We start from the raw sequence: 19,509 nt of genomic DNA, 5'->3' as shown, positions 1-19,509 counted from the left end.
CATGCAGGGGGATGACGCACTGAAATAACTCAGGATCACGACACGCCTCCTTGGCTGCTACATCCGCCCTTTCATTCCCCGCAAATAGGCGGCTTCAGTATTAAGGTCAACTACTGCAAAAAATGGCTCTGAGCACTATGGGACTCAACTGCTGAGGTCATAAGTCCCCTAGAACTTAGAACTACTTAAACCTAACTAACCTAAGGACAACACACACATCCATGCCCGAGGCAGGATTCGAACCTGCGACCGTAGCGGTCGCACGGTTCCAGACTGTAGCGCCAGAACCGCTCGGCCACCAGCGGCCGGCGGTCAACTACTGCAAGAAGAACTTTACGAAAAAAGAAATAAAATAGCATGCATACAACTGTTTCTGGCACTACTGAATGTGCATGCCAGATTGTAACCTATTGTAAAAAATAAGTGCCATGGTGTTACAAACTGTAATTTTCTTCAACGACAATTCCGTAAGGTATCAGGTCTTTAGTTATCAGAAAATTTTGTTTTCCCTAACGTTTAAGCAACATCGACTCAGTGATAAATGTGAAATTGCAAGGCTGTAATACATCCATATACATAGCAGAAACTATTAACTTTTTAATTCAAAAGGGAACACGTGAAAGAAAATAAAGGTAATTATGTAAAGTATAGTATGAAGAATACGTATTGAAAATGTTTAAAGAAATTGTCGTAGCAGAGAGGAAAGCATCAGTGTGGCATGAGACGATAACGTGGAGTACCATTCCTCAGGCTTCCGACAATGTAATGAATTACTATTCTTTAATTACACATATATTTTATATCTCTGCAGACAGTTTACAATGATACAACAGCAAGTTGTTAAGAGAATGTGAATATATAACACCAGTGTCTAAGTCATCACGTCCATTAAGGAACACCAGAAACGCTCTACTTCAACCACCAACTTCCAAAAGTCGTTCGTCTATAGAGAACAGTCCAACTGCCGTAACATTAGGTACATGTTATCTACGCTGACAGTGTGAAGCATCTGTGTGTCATTATGTTCTACTCTGTTCATAAGTTCTGCTGTGCTCTTCAACCCTGGATACGAGATGATATCCTTTTGTCTACAACAGGTGACCCAAGAGCGGTCCCCGCACATGATGGCTGGGGTTAATCACCAGACGACTGCGTTCGCGCAGTGCCCATTCTCTCAACATTTTTTGGCGATGGACCTTGTGGTCCATGAAGTAGAAATGGGCATCCACGCGTCACAGAAAAATCTAAAATATCCAGCTAGTACCATTCCTCTGTGATCAGCCCTTCTTCGAAGCTATGCAGTGGTACTGTTGCTTTGATCACCAATGATACCACGATTCACGACGTTGCATTTCGATATAGTTTGGACAAGATAACGTGTTCTCAATCTCTACACACCAATTGGTGTACAGCATTTCTAGCTACACTGAGAAGGGTCTTTTGGGAACATCACTCCGTTCCATTGCTTTGATCACTATCCTGATGTTCGGTACACCACTTCAATGTGGTACAATTATTAGTGAGAATTAGTGGAACGCACTGCTTGCGAGAAAACTAGGCGATATTGCGCATTTGTTATGCAACGGTTCGATGGAAACGGTGCTGCCTCAAGCAGGAGAAAAATGCAAAACAATGTATGGAGCTATAGTAGACTTGTTTAACTATACTGAACTTTTCTGACTTTTGTACACGTTTCGTAATTTCTAAGAGACATCCTCGCCATTGCCTACCTCGCAACAGCAACTTTATCTCGTGAAGTCCCACTTTGTCGTCGCCTCCGTTTGACTCGCCTCAAAAGGGTCATCTGCTCGTCCACAAGCATTCAGATGACGCGTTTCTCCCATTTTCCAACGGATTATTTACAAATCTACTACAATTGCTTCCGCCTTCAGAAGTCTCCTGGGATTTCAGCCTACAGACTGAGAGCAGATGTTTTTCTCCGATACGTGAACTCTGATGGCGCTGTAAGTTGGTGAGCTACTGACAGGGAATTTCGTGTGTTTTGTGTTAGAATATTACTCACGAATAATATTCCAGTATAGTACCAAGTAACCCATGGCTAATGGGCTATATGCTGCCTGCGAAATCATTTCGTATGACGCTTAGAACGAACATCGTTTTTGACATGACACACGGACAAAATTACAAGAGATTTTATGTGTTTTTCGCACCAAAAGTAAATTTCAAAACAACCAGACAGAAAAAAAGACTGATAGTTGTTATGTGGTCAGAAGGTTTCAGTGTTGACATTTGCACCGCGTTTACTTTTTCAACCACAGAGCAACAAGAGAACATCATTGTTGTCTCGGCCGGCACGGTAACACAACATAATCTTACCCGGCTCTGAATTTGTTCGGTAGTGATGTCTTTCCACCAACAGCTCTGCAGTCGTCGAAAACACTAGTCTCAATTATTACTTTTCGTAAATTATTTGAAACGTTGCAGCAGCCAGTGATTACATTGTTACGTATTATTTAAGTTGAAATATTTGTTTAGGTTATTCAAAATAACAATGAAAGACTTGTAGTAAGCGAAAAATAGAAAAATTTTTCATCTTTGACATCCAAATTTACAGGTAGAAAATGCCTTTTTCCGGGTTTGTGCCTCATGTTCTAATAGCACATTGTGGTCAAAAACACTACAAATCGTTGTCGACTGTTTTGTAAACAAGTTTAAAAATGCATCAATTTTCTTCTTTGTATTCGAGTTTTGTAACCTTTTTTGGCTACTCTGTGTTTGGGTGCTACCAAATAGGATAATACTTCCATAATTATGTGATAGCAAAGTTATTTGGTGCAGAATAACAACAGACTTCCTTACGTTATCTATTTTAGGACTGGAGGAGTGCTTGTGAAGATTATCTTTACCGCTCTTTGGCTTATAACACCCAAATGTTGGGAATGTAATGCACAGCTACCTCTTTCGGGCGTCGAGTTTCTATCATCCGGATGTGTGCCTTCAAGCTTTCATACACACGTACCTCAAAAGCATGAAGTAGTCATTAAATAACAACATAATAAAAATATTCGAGAATAAAGTCCACGTCTTTACTGCAAAATCGGCAATACCTTATTTTCTTTTCCGGTTCTCCATAGTATGATCCATTCAACGGACTTCTGTATTGGTAACACGATCTGCTTCAAGTCATAATCTCTGCCTCTCCGTGCACTGCCTAGTTCTGTATACAGCTGCAAATGATTGCACTGAGCCTTCAGACGCGCGATGGTATTCTAAAGATGTTGCTAGGGAAAGATGTATCAAGGGACATTAATGCTATGGAGCGGCAGATGATTCATTGCAGTCAGTCCGAACTTTATATTTGTTTACATAATTAGTTGGAGCGCGGAAAGGCATATTTTGACTTGAAACAGATGTAGTCGCTGTTACCACTACAGCAAGAGCAGAGGAAGACAGTATTACCATAAAATTGAATGAAAACTTTACGAACAAAAAGTCAGAAGTTGAAAATATTTTTAATAATCATTTTCTAAATGTTGTGGATATAGTAGGATCCAGGTGTTCATTAGAAGATGCTAGGCTGTTAATGGAAGAGGCCATACCTATTCAATTTGATACAATTGAAATCTCACCCACTTCTCCCTCTGAAATTAGGAAAATAATAAACTTGCTTAAAAGCAAAAACCCACATGGAATTGATGGCATTTCCAGCAAAATACTAAAAGCTTGTTCTCAACAGATAAGTAAGATTCTCAGCCACCTGTGTAATAGCTCTCTGGAACAGGGCATTTCCCCTGATAGACTGAAATATGCTATTGTTATACCTTTGCATAAAAAGGGGGATAGATCTGATGTCAACAATTACCGTCCAATCTCCCTTCTAACAGCTTTATCCAAAATTTTTGAGAAAGTAATGTATTCAAGAGTAGCTTCAGATATCTGTAAAAATGAAGTACTAACAAAATGTCAGTTTGGTTTCCAGAAAGGTTTTTCAACAGAAAATGCCATATATGCTTTCACCAGTCAAATTTTGAATGATCTGAATAACCGAACACCACCCATTGGGATTTTTTGTGATCTCTCAAAGGCTTTTGATTGTGTAAATCATGAAATTCTGCTAGACAAGCTCAAGTATTGTGGCATGAGTGGGACAGTGCACAAATGGTTTAATTCGTACCTAACTGGAAGAGTGCAGAAAGTTGAAATAAGTAGTTCTCGTAACATGCAAAGATCAGCACATTCCTCAAACTGGGGAACTATCAAGAATGGGGTTCCACAAGGGTCAGTCTTGGGTCCTTTGTTGATCTTATTATATATTAATGACTTGCCATTCTATATTCATGAAGAGGCAAAGTTAGTTCTCTTTGCTGATGATACAAGTATAGTAATCACACCTGACAAACAAGAATTAACTGATGAAATTGTCAATACTGTCTTTCAGAAAATTACTAAGTGGTTCCTTGTAAACGGACTCTCACTGAATTTTGATAAAACACAGTACATACAGTTCCGTACAGTGAATGGTATGACACCATTAATAAATATAGACCTTAATCAGAAGCATATAGCCAAGGTAGAATATTGCAAATTTTTAGGTGTGTCCATTGATGAGAGATTAAATTGGAAGAAACACATTGATGATCTGCTGAAACGTTTGAGTTCAGCTACTTATGCAATAAGGGTCATTACAAATTTTGGTGATAAACATCTTAGTAAATTAGCTTACTACGCCTGTTTTCACTCATTGCTTTCATATGGCATCATATTTTGGGGTAATTCATCACTGAGGAATAAAGTATTTATTGCACAAAAGCGTGTAATCAGAATAATAGCTGGAGTCCACCCAAGATCATCCTGCAGACATTTATATAAGGATCTAGGGATATTCACAGTAGCTTCTCAGTATATATACTCTCTTATGAAATTTGTTATTAACAACCAAACCCAATTCAAAAGTAATAGCAGTGTGCATAAATACAATACTAGGAGAAAGGATGATCTTCACTATTCAAGATTAAATCTAACTTTGGCACAGGTGAATTATACTGGCACTAAAGTCTTTGGTCACTTACCAAATAGTATCAAATGTCTGACAGATAACCAACAAGTATTTAAGAAGAAATTAAAAGAATTTCTGAATGACAACTCCTTCTACTCCATAGAGGAATTTTTAGATATAAATTAAGAAAAAAACACAATAAAATAAAGTTGTTATATTAACTTAAGTATGTTGTTAAATTAACCTAATTATGTCATGTATTGGAAAATTCGACTCGTTCCACATCATTACGAAATATCGTATTCATGATCCATGGAACTAGTATTAATCTAATCTAATCTAATCTAATCTAATCTAATCTAATCTAATCTGGTGAATGGGCGGTAGTACGGAGAAGCGAAAAAGAGAAGCAGGTGTTTCTGAATTTAATGTAGGATGTGCACTTTATGCCCGAATATTTTTATTGTGTTTTTACTTTTTAGCTACTTCGCGCATTTTAAGCGCGTGTGTACGAAGGATTGAACGTAGACAGTCAGATAATAGGAGCTTGAGTCCCGAAAAGCGTAGCTTTGGATTACATTCCCCATACTTGTGGGTTGTTTGCTAAATAACGTTAACGATGGAACAAATTTATTTGTAGTAATGTTGAGTAATACACGTAATCTGTCTCTCTTATGTGGCTATAAAAGCCTAGGGAGATTGTTCTTAATTTTTATCCTTTTGTAGTACTTTAAGAAGATTCAGTCTGTTCCTTTAATGAAATGGCTACACATGTTTCAAGTTAAGCTACTTTCTTACAGCGATTCTAGCAAAAGAAAACGTTGAATTTTAATTTGTTAGCTGAAAGGTATTTAGTACAGAATAATCTGTAAATGTGTGCAACCCACGAGATATTCAGGGTTTGGCAATGCGGGCCACGGATACTAAGAGGTGCCAGCACCTGTTTTAATACAAATTACATTTAATACATGACATCAGCTCCTCCACAAACCACTCGATCCATCCTTTACATATTTTTATAGGGGGAACAATCAGTATATTGATTAGAGCTCAAGTACCACAAAATTGTACTAGCGACCCGACTCAGCTACGCACGGGTAGCACCCTGTAAGTATCTATGTTTGAATTGTATATTCAAACCAAGTAAAAATGGATACATAAACGTGGAATCGAATTATCTGTTAGAAAAAACTGTACCAAAATCCCTACAGTAATTCCTGTGATTAGTCTTCACATACAGACAGAAAAACACGACGGGATACAAGAGTCATGGGATAGCGATACTCACATATACAGGTGGCGTTAGCTTTGCTTATACAAGAGATAAAATGACAGTGCATTGGCAGAGCTGTCATTTGTACTCATGTGATTCATGTGGTCGACGTGATTATGGCCGCAAGACGGGAATTAACAGACTTTGAACGCGAACTGGTAGTTTGAGCTAGACTCATGGGACATTCCATGTCGGAAATCACCAGGGAATTCAATATTTCGAGGTCCGCAGTGTCGTTAGGGAATTCAATATTTCGAGATCCGCAGTGTCCAGACTGTGCCGAAAATACCAAATTTTAGGCATTAACTCTCACAACGGACAACGCACTGGTCGATGGTCTCCACTTAACGACCGAGATCAGCGTCGTTGCACAGAGTTGTCAGTGCCAACAGACATGCAACACTGCGTGAAATAACCGCAGAAATGAATGTGGGACGTACGACGACCGTATCAATTAGGACAGATCGGCGAAAGGCTTTAAGGGGCTTCGGCAGCAGACGACAGACGCGAGTGCCTTTGATAGCAGCACGACATCACGTGCTGCGCATCTCCTAGGTTTGTGACGATGTCACTTGGATCGTAGACGACTGGAAAACTGTTGCCTGATCAGCCCGTTTCTGTTGGTATGAGCTGATGGTAGGGTTCGAGCCTGGTGTAGACCCCGCGAAGGCATGGACCCAAATTATCAACAAGGCAGTGTGCAAGCTGGTGGTGGCTCCATAATGTGTGGGCTGTGTTTACATGGTCCTCTAGTCCAGTTGAACCTATCATTGACTGGAAATGTTTATATTCGGTTACTTGGGGACCGTTTGCTGCCATAGACTTCATGTTCTCCAAACAACGATGGAATTTCCATGGATGACAGTGCGCTATATCACTGAGCCACGATTGTTCGGAGTTGGTTTCAAGAACATTCTGGACAATTCGAGCGAATGATTGGGCCGCCCAGATCACCGGACTTGGATACGTCCAACATTTATGAGACATAACTGGGAGATCAGTTCCTACATTAATCCTGCGCAGGCAAATTATGGGTGGCTGTAGAGGCAGCTTGTCTCAATATTTCTGCAGGGGACTCCAGCGACTTACTGAGTCCATGGCACTACAAAGGGCAAAAGGAGGTCTGACACGATATTAGGAGCTATTCTATGACTTTTGTCACCTAAGTGTATGTGTAGATGACAAATTCTGATAAAAGCCACATCTAGTTACCGAAACGTTGGTTCGATTTCCTACTTGACGCAGCCATCCACTAGAAGAATTAATTCGTAGTGACTGCCAGTCTCAGTCCCTCTGACGTGACGTCACCAACAAGCGCCGAGGACTTCCTTTGAGTCGGTGTTGGTGACGTCACGTCAGCTAGGCACGGCCAACGCCACGTCTGTTGCAGGCAGAAACGCCTGGGCGTGCTTATAACTATAAATCTCTTATTTTTGGACAAAATATTTGGTATTGTTTTGGATTCTGCAGTTTTATTTAGGTGAAAGATTTTCTTACTATCGTAAAGCTACAAATGAAGATCATAGTTCTGTATTACTGAAGCCTGTCGAAACAAACGTAGATCAATATGAGAAGATGCTTTGCCCCATTGCAAGCTTCGGAAATTTTACATTCAAGTAACTATATTTACGTGATCCATCTTGTTATCGACACTTACCCCAACCCCCTTACAATTACCTTGTTTCTTTTATTTATTTATTTTCGTTTCACATCGTCACTGGAAATATGAACTAATTTACATGTGTAAATGTCCAACTGTTGCCAGTCATTAGATTACAGTCGTTTTCAACGAAAGGAATTCTAAACAGGAAACAAAATTGCTTCATACATCGAAAATACTGCTGAGCTTAAACTTTTTTAAACATGCGCATTAGAAAAGATAAACATTCCCCTCTTGCAACTGAAAGAAGAAACTTTATAAGATGAAAAAATTTTATTTGATAAAACAAGTATCTCTGTTTTGCCTCTTCTTATGTGCCCCACCCCCTCCCCCAACGTGTACAATCGCAAGATATTTCATTAACATCAGTGCTCCTCACCCCATAGGCGACCAAGATACCTAAAGAAGAGCACCAATATGTTCACAGTTTCTTGTAAAAGCACCCCAGTACAAACGTAACTTCCTCAGATTTACAAATAAGCTAAAGAAGCACGAATTCTGTTGCTGCTAGACCATGGAATTGTTTTTGTATGTCGGTCCTTAAGACAGGTGGAAATTTAAGTTCAGGAGTACACTATTTGTTAAGAAGTGTAATGAATTGCACAATTAATTGATTGCAGAAATCTCTCAGAACAATGTGTGTTGGTCAACTACCGCCAATAGTTTCACATTTTCCTGTGTAAGAGAGGGAGACACCACCATTATGAGTATGCCTGCAACAGTCGTGGCGTTCGCCGTGCCTAGCTGACGTGACGTCACGAACAAGCGCCGAGGCCTTCCTTTGAGTCAGTGTTGCTCTGACACGCTGTGGTCCCAGACAGAGAGTGAGAGGTGGCGTGTCTCCTGCTGCAGTGTGCGGCCGGCCCAACCGCCCAGCCAGCCGGCTGTCCGGAGGTGTGCCGCTGTCGCCGTCGGAGATGCCGTGGCTGGCGCTGGTCTACGCCGGCGAGGACAACGTCACCACCGGCTCGCTCATCAACAACAGATACGTGCTCACCGCCGCCGCGCCGGTACAGGGGTAAGCGGCGACACTCATTACACTCACTGGCTACACAGCTGCTGTTTTCCTTGTAAAGTTGCTACTTCCCAGCCTTATCTTTAGCTGCAGCTAAACAGTACCATATACAACCATCATATTGAAGTTTTATTCTCCTGCGCATGTAAGCAGGGATGGCTAGAGCACAAATGCAAGGATGTAGAGGCTTATCTCACGAGGGGTAAGACAGATTGCCTACAGGAAAATTAAAGAGACCTTTGGAGAAAAGAGAAACACTTGTATAAAAATGAAGAGCTCAGATGGAAACCCAGTTCTAAGCAAAGAAGGGAAAGCAGAAAGGTGGAAGGAGTATATAGAGGGTCGTGCATGTTCCTAAGGACAATATTATGGAAATGGAAGAGGAGGTAGATGAAGATGAAATGGGAGATAGGATTCTGCGTGAGGAGTTTGACGGAGCACTGGAAGACCTGAGTCGAAACAAGGCCACGGGAGTAGACAACATTCCATTAGAACTACTGATAGCCTTGGGAGAGCCAGTCCTGACAAAACTCTACCATCTGCTGAGCAAGCTGCATGAGACACGCGAAATTCCCTCAGACTTCAAGAAGAATATAATAATTCCAATCCCAAAGAAAGCAGGTGTTGACAGATGTGAAAATTACCGAACTATGAGTTTAATAAGTCACAGCTGCAAAATACTAACGCGAATTCTTTACAGACGAATGGAAAAACTGGTAGAAGCGGACTCGGGGAAGATCAGTTTGTATTCCGTAGAAATGTTGGATCACGTGGGGCAATACTGACCCTACGACTTATTTTAGAAGAAAGATTAAGGAAATGCAAACCTACGTTTCTTGCATTTGTAGACTTAGAGAAAGCTTTTGACAATGTTCACTGGAATACTCTCTTTCAAATTCTGAAGGTGGCAGGGGTAAAATACAGGGAGCGAAAGGCTATTTACAATTTGTACAGAAAGCAGATGGCAGTTACATGAGTCAAGAGGCTTGAAAGGGAATCAGTGGTTGGGAAGGGAGTGAGGCAGGGTTGTAGCCTCTCCCCGATGTTATTCAATCTGTATATTGAGCAAGCAGTAAAGGAAACAAAAGAAAAGTTCGGAGTAGGTATTAAAATCCATGGAGAAGAAATAAAAACTTTGAGGTTCGCCGATGACATTGTAATTCTGTCAGAGACAGCAAAGGACTTGCAAGAGCAGTTGAACGGAATGGACAGTGTCTTGCAAGGAGGGCACAAGATGAACATCAACAACAGCAAAACGAGGATAATGGAATGTAGTCGAATTAAGTCGGGTGATGCTGAGGGAATTAGATTAGGAAATGAGACACTTCACGTAGTAAAGAAGTTTTGCTATTTGGGGAGCAAAATAACTGATGATGGTCGAAGTAGAGAGGATATAAAATGTAGACTGGCAATGGCAAGGAAATCGTTTCTGAAGAAGAGAAATTTGTTAACATCGAGTTTAGATTGTGGTGACCAGGGCAGCAGTCGAACATTTTCTGTATTCAGAAAGGCCCGTACAGGACCTGCAACGTGCTGTCGTGCATTATCCTGCTGAAATATAGGGTGTCGCAGGGATCGAATGAAGGGTAGATCCACGGGTCGTAACACATCTGAAATGTAACGTCCACTGTTCAAAGTGCCGTCAGTGCGAACAAGATGTGACCGAGACGTGTAACCAATGGCACCCATACCATCGCGCCGGGTGATACGCCGGTATGGCGATGACGAATACACGCTTCCAATGTGCGTTCACCGCGATGTCGCCAAACACGGATGCGACCATCACGATGCTGTAAACAGAACCAGGATTCACCCGAAAAAATTACGTTTTGCCATTCGTGCACACAGGTTCGTCGGTGAGTACACTATCGCAGGCGCTCCTGTCTGTGATGCAGCGTCAAGGGTAACCGCAGCCACGGTCTCCTAGCTGATAGTCCATGCTGCTGCAAAGGTCGTCGAACTGTTCGTGCAGATGGTTGTTGTCTTGCAAACGTCCCCATCTGTTGACTCAGGGATCCAGACGTGGCTGCACGATCCGTTACAACCATGCGTATAAGATGCCTGTCATCTCGACTGCTAGTGATAGGAGGCCGTTGGCATCCAGCACGGCGGTCCGTATTACCCTCTTGAACCCACCCATTCCATATTGTGCTAACAGTCATTGGATCTCGACCAACGCGAGCAGCAATGTCGCGATACGATAAACCGCAATCGCGATAGGCTACAGTCCGACCTTTATCAAAGTCGGAAACGTGATGGTACGTATTTCTCCTCCTTACACGGGGCATCACAACAGCGTTTCACCAGGCAACGATGGTCAACTGCTGTTTGTGTATGAGAAATCGGTTGGAAACTTTCCTCATGTCACCACGTTGTAGGTGTCGCCACCGGCGCCAACCTTGTGTGAATGCTCTGAAAGGCTAATCATATGCGTATCACAGAATCTTCTTCCTGTCAATTAAATTTCGCGTCTGTAGCACGTCATCTTCGTGGTGTAACAATTTTAATGGCCAGTAGTGTATCATCCACCGAGCCAACAGAACGTCGCATTCGTAGGGGACAAGGCCTTTCTACGCAGCGGCTAGCTCCATATTCTCCAACGGCGATCGTCTCAGTCAGCGACGGTCACTGAATAACAATCAACATAGCGAGACGTTTTGCATACGGTCCGTTTATTGCCGAAGGGTTGACATAGTGGCAGGCGGCGGCGTCTATAACTTCGACGCTTGGTAGTATCGTTGAATGACGTTTCCGGGCACTGGTTCCTACCCTCGTTTTGTTCCTCAAGACACCCTCTACAAACCCTCGAAGTTTCTCGCAACATTTCTGGCACACACTGTACATCCATTTTTATAGTTTGTGTGGCTTCCTCAAAAACCGGTGGCGGTGCTCGGCAGGTACACGGCGCAGGACGTGAAGGTGTCGCTGGGCGCGGAGAACGTGTGCACGGGCGACGTGAGCACGGTGAACGCCAGCGTCTCCGAAGTGCTGGTCCACCCGCAGTACGACCCCGACTCCATGGCCTCGGACCTGGCGCTGCTGCGCCTCACCACGCCCGTCGTCTTCTCCTCCCGGATCAGCCCCGTCTGCTTGCCGCCCACGGGTAAGTGTCCGCTGCCGGCTCTTCGTTTTCTGTAACGCCACTGCAGTTACGCCCACTGGTACAATGTTAGATAGCACAGGTGACACCGTTCCGTCTATTCTGGCGTCTACATCTACATCTAAATTTATACTCTGCAAGCGCAGGGCACTTTACGTGCCACTGTCATTACCTCCCTTTCCTGTTCCAGTCGGGTATGGTTCGCGGGAAGAACGGCTGCCGGAAAGCCTCCGTGAGCGCTCGAATCTCTCTAATTTTACACTCGTGATCACATCGGGAGGTATAACTAGGGGGAAGCAATATGTTCATCCAGAAACGCACCCTCTCGAAACCTGGACAGCAAGCTACACCGCGATGCAGAGCGCCTCTCTTGCAGAGTCTGCCATTTAAGTTTGCTAAACATCTCCGTAACGCTATCACCCTTATTAAATAACCCTGTGACGAAACGCGCCGCTCTTCTTTGGATCCTCTCTATCTTCTCTGTCAACCCGACTGATACGGATCTCACACTGATGAGCAATACTCAAGTATAGGTCGAACGAGTGTTTTGTAAGCCACCTCCTTTGTTGGTGGACTACATTTTCTAAGGACTCTCCCAATGAATCTCAATCTGGCACCCACCTTACCAACAATTAATTTTATATGATCATTCTGTTGTGGCGTAACAAGACAGCCACGCCACTCGGAAGTAGCCGAAAGGCACGCGCTAACTCACGCAGGCTAGTAGATAGGTCTGAAACAGGATACGTAATGAATGCTATAAAGAAAAGTACGTAGCTCCTGGAATACTTTAATCCATCCTTGTGGTACATCGCTCTTGACGATACAAGTGAGACTCTTTAGATACAAGCTATGTAATGCTAATGGCGCCTTGCTAGGTCGTAGCCATTGACTTAGCTGAAGGCTATTCTAACTATCTGCTCTGCAAATGAGCGAGGCTTCGTCAGTGTGCATCGCTAGCTACGTCGTCCGTACAACTGGGGCGAGTGCTAGTCCGTCTCTCGAGACCTGCCGTGTGGTGGCGCTCAGTCTGCGATCACTGACAGTGGCGACACGCGGGTCCGACATGTACTAATGGACCGCGGCCGATTTAAAGCTACCACCTAGCAAGTGTGGTGTCTGGCGGTGACACCACACATTCCACTTCAAATCGTTCCGCACGCTACTCCCAGATATTTTACTGAAGTAACTGCTACCAGTGTTTGTTCCGCTATCATATAATCACACAATAAATGATCCTTCTTTCTATTTTCTATGTTAAGGGTCAATTGCCACTCCCTGCACCAAGTGCCTATCCGCTGCAGATCTTCCTGCATTTCGCTGCAATTTTCTAATGCTGCGGCTTCTCTGTATACTACAGCATCATCCGGGAAAAGCCGCATGGAGCTTCCGACACGATCTACTAGGTCATTTATATATATTGTGAAAAGCAATGGTCCCATAACACTCCCCTGTGGCACGCCAGAGGTTACTTTAACGTCTGTAGACGTCTCTCCATTGAGAACAACATGCTGTGTTGTGTTTGCTAAAAACTCTTCAATCCAGCCACACAGTTGGTCTGATATTCCGTAGGCTCTTACTTTGTTTATCAGGCGACAGTGCGGAACCGCATCGAACGCCCTCCGGAAGTCAAGGAAAATGGCATCTACCTGGGAGCCTGTATGCGTTCGTCGCATGTCGCAAATGGGTTTGGGTTATTGTGTGAATCCAGTACCATTTCACCAGATATCACTGACTCGCAGCTGCGACTAAACTGCCTGCTGTGTATAACAGCAACAATGCTTAGTATGTTGTGTGGGATGGCAAGCTGAATATTATTCGACAGGTAACCCCAGTTCGGAAATACATACTTCGACCAGCAATGATGATAATGAAGATGATTGTGATTCAAAAGTAACTTAACTACCTGGTTATTAGACTAACAATCCCTCACTCCTCTCGTAGTGTTGTAAGACGTAGATGCGAGACTTTTTTTTATTTCATTGGTAATAATGCTATCTACATTTACATCAACATACATATTCCACAAGCCGGCCGAAGTGGCCGTGCGGTTAAAGGCGCTGCAGTCTGGAACCGCAAGACCGCTACGGTCGCAGGTTCGAATCCTGCCTCGGGCATGGATGTTTGTGATGTCCTTAGGTTAGTTAGGTTTAACTAGTTCTAAGTTCTAGGGGACTAATGACCTCAGCAGTTGAGTCCCATAGTGCTCAGAGCCATTTGAACATATTCCACAAGCCATCGTATGGTGCCCGGCGAATGATTCCTTGAACCAGCGCTAGTCATTCCATTTCCTAGTACACTTGTAAATGGAGCGAGGAAAAACAGCAGTCTATGCGGCTCCGTACGAGCCCTAATTTCTCTTATCTTGTCATGGCGGTCCTTGTGCGAAATTTACGTTGACGGCAGAAGATTCATTATACAGTCAGCTGCAAATGCCAGTTCTCAAAATTTCCTCAACAGCGTTTCGCAAAAAGTACATCGTCTCCTTCCAGTGATTCCCATTTGATTTCACGAAGCACCTCCGTTACAACCGCGTACTGAATTCCTTTGAATTGCTTCGATTCTTCCCTTAATCCGACCTGTTGGAGATTCCAAACACTCGAGGAGCATTCAATAACGCATCGTACTAATGTTCTATGCGCAGTCCGTTTATAAATAAGCTATACTTTCCTAGAATACTCCCAACAAACCGAAGACGGCGATTCACCTTCCCTACTACCGTCCTTACGTGCTCGTGCCATTTCATATCGCTTTTCACTATTACGCCCAGATATTTAATTGACGTGACTGTTTCAAGCAGCACACGACGAATACTGTTTTGGAAAATTATGGGATCGTTTTTCTAACTCATCTGTATTAACTTACTTTTTCCTACCTGTAGAGCAATCTGCCACTCTTTTCTTCAAACCGAAATTCTGTCTAAGTCGTCCTGTATCCTTCTGCAGTCACTAAACGACGATACTTTCCAGTGTACTACAACGTCATCAGCAAACAGCCGCAGACCGCTGCTCACCCTACCCGTCAGATCATTCGTGTATGTAGAGACCAAGAGACCAATACCTCCCTGGAGCACTCCTGACGACGTCCGTGTGTCTGCTGAACATTCGTTGCCAAGGACAACGTACTTCAACAATATCAGAAATTGAGTCCGCCTTGATGCAAAACACCTTGTTATTCGTTTATTTCTTTATTCTCCCAAACTAGTTTCGGCGACAAATATCACCATCATGAGTGGTTTTTTTAAATCTAAAACATGCAGAAAATAGCATGGTTATACACAGTGGCACATTATTACATTTTTGCTATTCGTTTCTTGAAATTTAGTTTTCTATAGATACTTTCATACTGCCCTATTTATTGTATGTTGCAGCATGTTTTTGAGAATTATTGTCGCTGTTTGCGACATTTTTTCTGTGCGCTTTTTTTCTGTTGCCGTTTTTACTCCGCGAACATCATGTCATCTGCAACTGTGTGAGAGCGGCTGTTAGTAAACAAAATACTAAAAGGTGAACTTCGTATGACAGCAATATACTCTTGGGGTTGCGGTAGTGTTGTGGAACCCAGTTATTTGGTGCTGTTACTTAGCTATTCGTGTACTCACGTTCGTTGGATGGTAACAGCTCAGTACATACCAAATAACTGGACTCCACAACACTACCGCAAGCCCAAGAGTATATTGCTGACATGCGAAGCTCAAAAAAAATGGTTCAAATGGCTCTGAGCACTATGGGACTTAACATCTATGGTCATCAGTCCCCTAGAACTTAGAACTACTTAAACCTAACTAACCTAAGGACATCACACAACACCCAGCCATCACGAGGCAGAGAAAATCCCTGACCCCGCCGGGAATCGAACCCGGGAACCCGGGCGTGGGAAGCGAGAACGCTACCGCACGACCACGAGATGCGGGCACATGCGAAGCTCACCGTTTAGTATTTTGTTTACTAACAGCCGCTCACACAGTTGCAGATGACATGATGTTCGCTGAGTAAAAACGGCAACAGAAAAAAAGCGCACAGAAAATATGTCGCAAACAGCGGCAATAATTCTCAAAAACATTCTGTAACATACAATAAATAAGGTAGTATGAAAGTGTCCATAGAAAACTGTATTTCAAGAAACGAATAGTAAAAATCTAATAATGTGCCACTGTGTTTGTATAACCATGTTACTGTCTGCATGTTTTAGATTTAAAAAACCCACTGATGATGGTGATATTTGTCGCCGAAACTGATTTTGGAGAATAAAGAAATAAAAGAATAGCAAGGTGTTTTGCATCAAGGCGGACTCAATTTCTGATATTTTTGTTTTTCTATGCAAACACGGACCAAATGGGATAGTTCCAAGATAAAATTATTTGCCAAAGTAGTTGATTCTAGTACATAAAAGCAATTTGCATTACACACGATGCATGAATAGTTAACTAAACTGGTAAAATTTAATTGTCACGATGGTAAAACTAAGATCATTGTGTACACAAGTTAAAAATCGCTGACTACTGTAAGTAGTTCGTATCAATTATTTCCAAGAATGGGCATGTAAAGATTAACTACAGCGCCAAGTTTCTTTCAGTTGCATTTGTAAGTCTAATGCTCTATGCAACCCCATTAACAATCACTGTACAGGCAGACACAGGGATAAACTGTCCCCCTGTGGATTCATTGCAAATACATCTATATCTGTACTTACATCTTCATCTACATCCATACTCATACTCCGCAAGCCATCTTATGGTGAGTAGCAGTGTGTACTTTGCGTACAACTGTCAGTTCCCCCTTTCCTGTTCCGGTCACGAAAGGTCCACGGGAAGAAGGATTGCTCGTAAGTCTCTGTCAGCTCGAATCACTATAATTTTACGTTCATAGCTCTTTCGAGAGATGTACGTTGGACGAAGCAAAATGTTGGTTAATTCTTCTAGGAATTTACGCTCCGAATTTAAACAATAAACCACACATGATGAAGAAGCCTCTCTTGCAACGTCTGCCACTGAAATTGACTGAGCATGTTCGTGAAGCTTTCGCGCTCACTAGAGTTATTGCTCTTCTTTGGATCTTCTTTGTTTGCTCCATCAGTTCTTTCTAATACAGATTCTAGACTGACAATAAATTTTATTGGTGAAACGATGGTTTTGTAAGCTACCTCCTTTGCTGACGGACTTTATGTGCCGAGGATTCTTCCAATGAGTCTGTGTGGCACCTGCGTTAACTACGACACGTTTTGTGGAGTCGCTTGGTTACATTCGTTCAGGACGCATATTCCTAGATATTTTTTGTGTAAGTAGGCTGTTTAGGTTTTTATGTTGGTAGCGCCACGTAGCGCTCTGTATTAAAATCGCTGACTGCGCTGTGTGCAGTTTGTGGCTGGTTGGACTCATTGTTGGATTATTCGCTAGTGTAGTGTTGGGCAGTTGGATGTGAACAGCACGTAGCGTTGCGCAGTTGGAGGTGAGTCGCCAGCAGTGGTGGATGTGGGGAGACAGATGCCAGAGTTTTGAGGTGTTAATATGAGCGGACGATCTGGACGCGTGTCCGTCAGAAAAAGGAAATTTGTCAAAATAAATGTCAAGAATTTATAAATATACACTCCTGGAAATGGAAAAAAGAACACATTGACACCGGTGTGTCAGACCCACCATACTTGCTCCGGACACTGCGAGAGGGCTGTACAAGCAATGATCACACGCACGACACAGCGGACACACCAGGAACCGAGGTGTTGGCCGTCGAATGGCGCTAGCTGCGCAGCATTTGTGCACCGCCGCCGTCAGTGTCAGCCAGTTTGCCGTGGCATACGGAGCTCCATCGCAGTCTTTAACACTGGTAGCATGCCGCGACAGCGTGGACGTGAACCGTATGTGCAGTTGACGGACTTTGAGCGAGGGCGTATAGTGGGCATGCGGGAGGCCGGGTGGACGTACCGCCGAATTGCTCAACACGTGGGGCGTGAGGTCTCCACAGTACATCGATGTTGTCGCCAGTGGTCGGCGGAAGGTGCACGTGCCCGTCGACCTGGGACCGGACCGCAGCGACGCACGGATGCACGCCAAGACCGTAGGATCCTACGCAGTGCCGTAGGGGACCGCACCGCCACTTCCCAGCAAATTAGGGACACTGTTGCTCCTGGGGTATCGGCGAGGACCATTCGCAACCGTCTCCATGAAGCTGGGCTACGGTCCCGCACACCGTTAGGCCGTCTTCCGCTCACGCCCCAACATCGTGCAGCCCGCCTCCAGTGGTGTCGCGACAGGCGTGAATGGAGGGACGAATGGAGACGTGTCGTCTTCAGCGATGAGAGTCGCTTCTGCTTTGGTGCCAATGATGGTCGTATGCGTGTTTGGCGCCGTGCAGGTGAGCGCCACAATCAGGACTGCATACGACCGAGGCACACAGGGCCAACACCCGGCATCATGGTGTGGGGAGCGATCTCCTACACTGGCCGTACACCACTGGTGATCGTCGAGGGGACACTGAATAGTGCACGGTACATCCAAACCGTCATCGAACCCATCGTTCTACCATTCCTAGACCGGCAAGGGAACTTGCTGTTCCAACAGGACAATGCACGTCCGCATGTATCCCGTGCCACCCAACGTGCTCTACCCTGGCCAGCACGATATCCGGATCTGTCCCCCATTGAGCATGTTTGGGACTGGATGAAGCGTCGTCTCACGCGGTCTGCACGTCCAGCACGAACGCTGGTCCAACTGAGGCGCCAGGTGGAAATGGCATGGCAAGCCGTTCCACAGGACTACATCCAGCATCTCTACGATCGTCTCCATGGGAGAATAGCAGCCTGCATTGCTGCGAAAGGTGGATATACACTGTACTAGTGCCGACATTGTGCATGCTCTGTTGCCTGTGTCTATGTGCCTGTGGTTCTGTCAGTGTGATCATGTGATGTATCTGACCCCAGGAATGTGTCAATAAAGTTTCCCCTTCCTGGGACAATGAATTCACGGTGTTCTTATTTCAATTTCCAGGAGTGTATTATGACTTGTGAACACTATTGAGGTAAATACATTGTTCGTTCTTTATCAAAATCTTTCATTTGCTAACTATATGCCTATCAGTAGTTAGTGGCTTCAGTAGTTAGAATCTTTTATTTGGCTGGCAGTATTGGCGCTCGCTGTGTTGAAGTAGTTTGAGTAAAGAAGATTTTTGTGAGGTAATGAAGGGTATAGGTTATTGTTAGTCAGGGCCATTCTTTTGTAGGGATTATTAAAAGTCAGGCTGCGCTAAAATATTGTGTGTCAGTTTATAAATGATCAGAATAAGTGAAGAGAAAACTGTGGGAGTACGTTCAGTTTTACTCAGCTGTTTCTGTATCAAATAACGTAGAAGTTTACCAGCACAGTCTTTCTTTACATTCAAAGGGCAAATTTCATATGAACTTGACTACTTCCAGTGTAGTCATACAATAATTATTCAGCCATCTCCGACTGTAAAAGAACTAATCTATATTTGCTTCATTATTGAACAGGCGTGGGAGGAGCTTGCGTTTG

At 43.6% G+C, this 19,509-nt stretch overlaps 1 protein-coding gene across 1 annotated transcript in view; it reads left to right on the top strand.

The window, feature by feature from the left end:
• Positions 1 to 19,509, top strand: part of LOC126260358 (serine protease 48-like) — a 176,966-nt gene that overhangs the window by 127,770 nt on the left and 29,687 nt on the right. Inside the window, exons 4-5 of the mRNA XM_049957685.1 lie at positions 8,743 to 8,908; positions 11,803 to 12,008. Coding sequence (XP_049813642.1) covers positions 8,743 to 8,908; positions 11,803 to 12,008 — 372 coding nt within the window. The remainder of the gene's footprint in view (positions 1 to 8,742; positions 8,909 to 11,802; positions 12,009 to 19,509) is intronic.

Source organism: Schistocerca nitens, chromosome 5, assembly GCF_023898315.1.
Source record: "Schistocerca nitens isolate TAMUIC-IGC-003100 chromosome 5, iqSchNite1.1, whole genome shotgun sequence".
NCBI classification, from domain to species: domain Eukaryota; kingdom Metazoa; phylum Arthropoda; class Insecta; order Orthoptera; family Acrididae; genus Schistocerca; species Schistocerca nitens.
The sequence above is the reverse complement of the archived record's forward strand: the minus strand, read 5'-3'. Positions and strand labels throughout refer to the sequence as shown.